Raw genomic sequence first — 8,875 nt, 5'->3', positions numbered from 1 at the left:
GAAGGTGGAAAGACCTTCCCCGGTTCTTCGTTCGCGAAGTGACTGGCCATTACATTATTGAATGGATTAGAGAATTTATATTAATGTGTACTTCCTGTATTGACAGCTGATTAAACTGTCAATAAAAATTACCTCTGTTCTCTTCCAGCTTATGAGTTACAGAACTGCCCTGATCCTCCTCCTTTTTTGAATGGATATATAGTCAACACAGATTACAGTGTGGGTCAGTCCGTATCATTTGAGTGCTATCCTGGATATGTTTTGAGGGGTCAGCCTGTTCTCACATGTCAACATGGAATCAACAGAAATTGGAACTATCATTTTCCCAGATGTGAAGGTAACTTTCTAATACTACCTTTGTTTCAGAACTCACAGTACTTTCTGATTTTTGTTTAGTTGTTTGTGATTATGTATATAGTGCAGCTTTTGCTGAAGAACTGTGCCTTTATCCTAGTATGTAATGTAAGCAGACAAAGAAAGATATTATGTGCTTCTATAACTCACACATATTTTATGAATCATGTTCCTCAGCAGTGATTTATTGTTCCTATTATTATCTGTCAGTTGTACTGATTATAAGAACTCATGATACTACCAGAAATTATCTTAAACTCAATGTGATTTTTTTTTCTGATTTGAGGGCAAGGGGGGTAGTGTACAGTGTAACATATAACATTTTATGGTGGAAAGCTTTTACTTGGACTTTCATCTAAAAAATGCTAGTGTAGAAAAAAATTTCTGACATTCTTTTAGAGCTTTAGAAGCTTTGATAAAGGTATCGTATAGGATGTTATGACAAAAGTAGGTACTCATTGCGTAGAGCAGAAATGGTGTCACAGACAATCAACCAGCTAAGAACATATAAAACAGATTGAAATTAATTGTTTCCATCATAACAAGAGGCTAATGGTGCTACAGGTTTGCACTGCAGAATATATGTTTAGTATTGGACACTGATGCTGAAAGATGGGACAGAAGCTTCTCTGCAGAAAGCACCTGATAGCCCTTAGGTTAGTAAAACCAGAAAAAACTGTGAGGAATTCAAGAGAGATTTAACTGAGCTACTGGTATAAGTCATGAAAAACCTGTAGAAGAAGGATCAGTCATTCTGTTTCAGGACAGACTGCTTAAGACTAGAAAGAAATTTTCCACTGTGACAGGATAACATAGTGTTTTCTAATTTGGGTTCTTCTCCGTATTCTTATTAGACAAGGGTTCAGTATTGTCAGAAGGAAAAACTACACTAGACGATCAAAAATTTTGCTAAGGCACTGCAACTTCTTGCTTCCCAAATGAGTATTTTAATACTGTAAATAACAATTTCAAATTATTTTTTTATTATTCCTGAACAGCTTAACTATATTGCTCTGTAGCATGAACATGTGTTTTGTACACGTACTTGAGAATGGGCATTTATATTATTTCATATTGTCATTTAAATCTAATGTTGCAAGAATCCATAACATTTAGGTTCTAGTTCCAAAAATAAAGAAAAATACCATAAACTTCTCATAAAACTAGTAGAATAAATAAAAAAAGGAGGTTTTTGTAAAGTATTGCAAATTATATATTGAGGGTTTTTTTTTACTTTTGAATTGAAGGAGCTTTTTATTGCCAAGTATTTATGCTGTTTTACATTTATGATTATATGAAGGTAAAAGTACTAAAAATGTTTCCAGTGTTGAATGGCATTAGAGAATTTCTACTGTGTGCGAGAATGTGTAACTTCCATACAGTCAGTGGCTACATTTACTGTTCAGTGATTATCAAGGCATGGCTACAGTTCCCATGTCTTCCCTTTCTTCTTCGGTTTTATTCTGTGCATCAGTAGATATTTTGCAAAAATATTAGAAGGAATGTATGAAAATAATTTAAAACCTCTTTTGGAATACTAATTTCTCTTCTAGGGGGAATAATATGTAAAATGAAACAGCAGCATAATAAACTACTACAATTATATTATTTTAGCAAAGTATAGTTGGAATGGTGTTGTGGAACACCTTATAAGCTTTATGTAACTCCCTCAGTCCATACTGCAATAGGCATTATAGGCACTTCTTATAAAACCATACCTCCCAAATGAAAAAGACTGGAGAGGCATGAGAAAATGTAGTTCTTTGTGACAGTACAGCCAGTGCATTCCTTAGAGACATACTATGTCATAATACATTACATCATTGTCAAAGCAGTTGGTTATAACTCATAAGGATTTTGATTTTTTTTTTAATGTGTCTTTTTCCCAACTCTTTTACCATGGGCATATTTAGACTAAAAATGTGAACTATCATCTCCTATTATCCTTTAATTAAAAGATTTTGTAACATTCCTTTTAAATTACGTGCCTATATTGCTCTGAAATATTCTAAGAGCACCAATCACCTTCTGTTGATTCTTACAGCTAATTTCTGTAATTATTTTAGATAATTCATTCAGCCTAAAACAGAGGCTTAAGTATTCTAGTTATGTGAGGTTTTTTACCCCCCAGTGATGCTATCTTTCAGTGCCTTCTGAATTAGATAGTAAAAGAATAGGAGGATTGGAAACTTCAATTTTGGTACATAAGACCTTATACTGAATCTGATCTGCAGCTTCATGTGACTTTTTAACTAGAAATTATAGCACTTAAAAATATTTTTTCATTTATTCAATGAATTAATAAGTAATTAATTTTGAGTTCTAAAAAAAAATTAAGATGAGAAAGTACTATTTCAGGAAGATACTTTTATTCAAATGCAAGTGGGTTATGGAGTCAACTTTATCAGTATTTTGGAAGACAATACAAAGTTGTTAATTCTAAAACTGCACTATAAACAAATGTGAAGTATTTTTCCTTATGTTAAACATGCAGTAAAGTTTTACAATATCCTTTAAAGAATTACATAAAAGTGTAAAGAATGATGAGAGAATATTATCAGAATATGTTCCATATACAATACAATACAATAGTAGTGTGACAAGACAATTAGAGATATAAGCAGAAAATCAAGCAAGCAAAGAGATTAACATGTCTGGAAATAATGACGTCACTTTCAAAAATGTGGGGAAAAAAGATAAATCTTAAGAGCATGTGGAATATAAGAAATCAAATAACTTCTGTGCAGTCTTTGTATAACAGATATGAATGTGACTTACTCTACAAAATGAAAATATTAATGGTTATAGTCCTAAGTCTTGCTGATTGATGATACAAGTTTTTAATGCTCATTATGGTATCTTCTGATGGTCAGCTACAATGTACCTTAACATCTTGCATAATAATAGAGAAAGAAAACACCTTAAAGGACATAAAAAGATAAGAGAATATGTTTTTTCTCTTGTCCCATTAAGGCTGGCCTATGTTCTGCGCTCCTTGAATAAAGACATTTAAGATATCAAATCAATATTCTCCCTATATCATTTTATTTTACTAATTAAAATTAATTTTAGCAAACAATAATTTCTGAGATGTACTTTGAAATGTTTATGAGTGGAAAAACATATTATTTTATGTATTTTCTCAGAAATCTAGATATCATTTCTGTTATCTTTGAAAATTGTTTTCACACTTGCTATGTTTTATATTGGTTCACTGAATGTTGTTGTAGCATTAGTAATTTTTCTTGTTATGTTTTATTTATTTATTACAATTTCTTTATGATTAAAATGCTGACATATGATGTAATACTCTTGATATCTTAAGATAAATATGGAACATTTAACTTGCACAGCACATATTTTTGAAATCCTTTCTATAGTGGTAAATCAGAAATGAGAAGAATAAAACATATAAATTAAAGTGAGAGGATAGATAAGAAATGTAATTTTTACGTCATTCACATTTGAAAAATAATCTCCTAGCATCCTCACTTGATAAGAAATTGAATCAATAGCACAAGTCATTCTTTTTCATTATCTTTACCTCTTATAAAGCTCTCTGATTCTTTTATATCGTGAAATTAGAGGCCTTTCTTCATGTTTAATAAGCTGCTTCACCTTTTCCTAATCAAATGAATGCTTTGCAGGATTTCTTTGGTTTTGGAACATGTGGAGAGGTTAATTTCTTTTCCTGAACCAAAGAAAGAGAAGCTTCCCAGAGTGTCTTTGCTGGCATGCATTGCAACACTTCAGCATTACACTTCAGTAGGATCCTTCCAAAGCCTGTGAAATTTTGTGTTTAGATGCTCCCATGCAGAATTTTTTTTACTAACTGTTTTTAGAATTCATTGGAAACCTAGGCAAGATACAACACTTTTTGTTTTTATATAATCATGCTTCCTCTTCCTTTCTTCCTAATCCTAGGTTAAGCTTTGTGAGACAGATGCCTTAGCCTGATTTGGATTTCTTCCACAGAAGTTTTGTGGTGGTGTGTCTGCAATGACTTATTGTTCCTCTTTTCTCACTAATAAAGCCTTGAAGGAAAGTTGTCAGCTCAAGAGTATCTTACAAAATCCTTTTAGTGGTTTAATAATTTTTGGAGTAATTTTAAAGTACTATATACAGAAGAATTGCAGAATTGTGCTAGAATGTAGATTTGCATATTTTTACAAATAAAGTATTTCAATTGATAAAATTAATATTCAATAAGGTTAGCAGTAATCTGTATACGATACATCTTTATAGCATTTCGAACACAAAATGGCACTTCCAGTTATTGTAAGTGACATTCATAGATAGAATAAGTAGGAACATGAGACTGGCTAAAAGTTGTTAAAAGAAATTTTAAGTATCTCAGACATTTCTACTATATGGCACATTATTATACACGTTTCTAAAATTACATCAATTTTTCGCTTGTTTTTTTTAATATTTTTTTAGGAATGCTATTTTGCATAGGAATAATTGAGAAAAAATTCCTATGCCTCTCACTTTCAATCATTTATTGTTTCTGATTAAAACCAGTATCCAATTAAACTCCGTGCAAGATTACTGACATTTCTCTGTTACTGACATTTCTCTAATTCAGAATGTGCATTTGTCCTGGTTCCTTTGCATATGAATCCTACCTTCCAAGCCTACCCACAGTCATCTACATCTACTCCACACAGCTGAGGCCTGAGAGCTTGCATCTCTATCGTATGTGCAGTTGTGTACATTTATAGTTATGATTCTGACTGAAATAATTTTTATATCTATGCCCAATATTCTTAGTAGTTTGGATCAAAGACTTTGTATGGAAGATTATACATACTTATGAGGGCTGAGAAAAATGAGGTCTGGTAGTGTCTTACAAAAGAAATACCAAAGATATAATATTCTAATTTAATTAACTGGAGAAAAACTCCGGGACCTGGAGGAAATAGGAATAGTTAAGACTAAATGTCTCTTGATAGTGCTGTTTTTTATAAACCTTGAATATAAAAAGACAGTAGGAGATGTCAGATGGCTGGAAGTCCTAAACTGATATAATTTTTCCAGTCTAGTTGTACATTTCCTTCCCTTTATGCTAAAGAAAAGTTGTGAGTTTGGTTTTTAAGTTGTTTTTTTGGCTGGTGAATAATATCAGGGCCATCAATAAACTGTGAAAACAATAATAGAAGGGCAGTGTTCCACCCTCAACACTACCATTTACCAATGGTTTTCTATGGAATCTCACTGAAGATCTGTGTTAATGTGAAAACAAATTTCACTGACAAAGAAATACTCCTGCTCTGTCTCAGGAAGATTGCATTGTGCAAGCATATTCATTTTTCTACACTCAGTCGTTAAAAGTTTGAAGCTTTCTGAGATTTCATGGACAATTTTTTTCTCTAATTGTAAGGCTCCTGGTTGCCAACTTGTGGTGGTTTAACACTAGTCAGATATTAAGCTCCAAATAAGCCACTTCTCTTTTCCTCCCCTCCCCGCTCCCTGCCCCTTCCTGTAAGAGAAGCCTATGGATTGAGATAACAATTTACTGAAAGTAAAAGAACAATGGAATAAGAAATGCACAGTAACAACAGCAATAAGTTTACAGAAAGAGGTTTTTTATTCACAAAGAAGATGTTCACCACCTGGACTTACTTCTACATGGCTCACCAGGACAAAGGCAGGATGGCGGCTGTTCCCATGGTAGCATCATGCTGCTGCTCAGCTGGGCTGTTCTGCTCAGGTGCCTCTGGCGCTGTTTCGGATGGTTCTGCTATGCTAGGGGTTGGGCCTGCTCAGGTGTTGACTCCCCACCATTGTTTTTGACCCCTCTGCCCTGCTCGGCTCCTTTCAGCTCAGCTTGGCTGGGCTTAGCCCGGCTCTCTTCACCTCGCCTTGGCTTCCAGTGACTCAGCTGGACTGGGGCTCACCTCTGCCACTCCATTCCCCACGGCAGCTTCAGCATCATGTTGGTTCCTTGTTTTGATGCTTTTCTCTCAGCACCATGTCCTGTAGCTGAGTCTCAGAGAAATGGGGAGGGGGCTGGCGGTGGCAGCAGAGAGACCAGGTCCACAGATCCTGACACTTTCCCGCTGGAGAGAGGGAGGCAAAAAATGGGGCACTTGCAGCAGTGTGCTTACTTCCTCTTCCCAAAACCACACCCTGCTGTGATTACACAGGTGGTAAAGAATAGCAACCTAGCCATGCCCACAAAGTACTAAGCCCTGCCCCCTCCCTGCAACCAGGACACACCTAAAGCACTGTGGCTAAAACTTCAGGATTTTTCTTCTCAATTCTTTCCCCAAGTGATCTGAGGTCCATGGTATATGTTTGCTTAGCTCCCATTAGGTCATGCAGTTATCTGTCTTAAACTAGTGGACTAAGCCTCTTGTCTGCATAGTTCTATTTTCATTCAGAAAACAGATTTTTTGGCTTTGTGATGAAAAGATGGCATGGTTAAACTTCTTGTATCCTGGGGCTGAAAGTGAGCATCTCCAAGTTCATAATTGACACTTTTGTCCTTGAGGTAGATGAGTTTCAGGTTTATAACATGAACTTTCACAATACAAGCTTCTATGCACAATGTAAGACTTCCTATACTCACAAGCCTTTCTAAAGTATTTTCATCCCCATACAGATTTCCAATGATTCTTTCTAGATCATGGCACTGGAAGTCAGCTATCCTTACTGACCTAAGCCAAACAGTTACACATATACCTATACATACACACACACACACACACACACACATATATAGTGAAGAGTTGTGGAAATTCGCATATAAAAGGGGTTAAATAATTATCAACCAGATTCTAGTATAGACAAGTTGAATGGAGAGGAGATGAGCAGAACACAGGTTCAAAACTGTAGTCTGGCACTGGAGGGCTGACTGGAAAGCAAAGATTCACATGCTTTTGGAAGCCATCCTCATTCTAAATCATATTCTCCACTGTGTATCAGGTGATTTGAAATACATTAAAAAGCTTAATCTGTATATGGCAGAACATTATATTAGTTTCTGTTTATGAGATTATAGTAGAATTTTGTCATATAGTCATGCTTTTTAAAACTCTATCCCTGTGCAATCAAATTGTCCTAATGATATACCGTAGCTGTCTTGGTATAACATGTCACACAAACAACTAACTGCATTTGGGTATCTTTGGGAGGAACTTTAAAAATATTTACTGTCTTTCCATGCACAATGCTGTATCTGGAATTAAGTGTGAATGATCATGGGAACACACCTGGTATTCATTTCTTTGTAAATCAGCATGTGGTCTACAGTTAGCACTTGAAAGTTTAGAAGACTTGATTATACATTTTTCCATTTCAAAAATCTGTGTTTTTTCATGCCTGTAATTCAAAGTGCAATATAATGACTTCAGTAATGTAGCGTTGTTTATTAAAACTAAAGCTATTTTTATCTTATGTGAAATATAACCCATTATTTCTGTTTCGTTTTCTGTCTTCTGTGATTTTTAAGGACCTTTGGAGAAAGTCTGGTAACAACTGGGTGTATTACTTATTCTATTAGAGTTTTGTCACCTGTTATACTATTCTTTTTCTGAGAAAATTTATTAATCTTTCATGGATAACAATCATATAAGAGGAATTAGATTGTCTTTACTGTGATACAATCAATCTGCATTCTTTGTCGAGTATTAGAGAAAAATAGAAGGAAAATAAAAAATGTATGCAATCTTTAACAATATCCATAAATCTGACAAAATATAATAAACTCGAAATAAATTTAAGTGTAAAACTTCAATCAGAAAAATCCTATATATAGAACTTAAAGGATTTCCGACTTGTCACTATATTCATCTCAGGAAATGTAGTAAGCATAACTGTCAAAGCAGTCTTAGTTGTAAACATGGAGTACTGCAGAGAGAACAAAGTACACTTCCGAAACCAGACAATGTGACCATGGCATGAATGTAGGGGATTAGGGAACAGTAAAAAGTGGACTTGAGTCAGGTTTTCATCAGAACTCTCAGAGCTGGTAGACATTTTCAGATACCCTTGGCCTCTACAAGCAATCAGGAATCAGACAGATAGAACCAATCCATCATTTTCCTTAGCTTGTTTCCTTTGTTGGCCACTTAAGGTTCATGGTTCAGGAGTAGGTGCCATTCTGTTCATGGAATTGCGGAATGGGTAAGGTTGGAAGGGACCACAGCAGGTCATCTGGTTCAACCTTCTGCTCAAGTAGGGTCATCCTAGACTACATTGCACAGAATTACATCCAGATGTTGTAAGATAGGAAGATGTGCTAAATGCATCATACATATTAGTTAGGACTGATATGGAGGAAGAAAGTGAAGTGCTTAAAACCTCCTTAACTTGTCTTATAAATCTGTTGATTATTAAAAGGATTCCTCCAAAATAGGCTACTCATCAACTGGCCAAATGACCCTTCTACCTGAATGGTATAGCAGCTTTAAACCATACAGGAAATGTGATATTCTGCATTTTTCAGTCCTTCTTCCTTTTCCCCTTTCCCCTTTTCCTTTCTCCTTTTTACTTTTTTCTTTTTTTTTTTTTTTTT

The 8,875-nt window shown here is 34.8% G+C and overlaps 1 protein-coding gene across 1 annotated transcript in view; it reads left to right on the top strand.

Moving 5' to 3' along the window:
- Positions 1 to 8,875, top strand: part of LOC114064379 (CUB and sushi domain-containing protein 1) — a gene marked incomplete at both ends in the record, with an annotated part of 349,288 nt that overhangs the window by 274,774 nt on the left and 65,639 nt on the right. Inside the window, one exon of the mRNA XM_027897375.1 lies at positions 149 to 337. Coding sequence (XP_027753176.1) covers positions 149 to 337 — 189 coding nt within the window. The remainder of the gene's footprint in view (positions 1 to 148; positions 338 to 8,875) is intronic.

Source organism: Empidonax traillii, unplaced genomic scaffold (assembly GCF_003031625.1).
Source record: "Empidonax traillii isolate 1590-97213 ecotype Southwest subspecies unplaced genomic scaffold, ASM303162v1 scaffold539:size425684, whole genome shotgun sequence".
Classification (NCBI taxonomy): Eukaryota; Metazoa; Chordata; class Aves; order Passeriformes; family Tyrannidae; genus Empidonax; species Empidonax traillii.
Note: the sequence above shows the minus strand (reverse complement) of the source record. Positions and strands in the feature narration are given on the sequence as shown.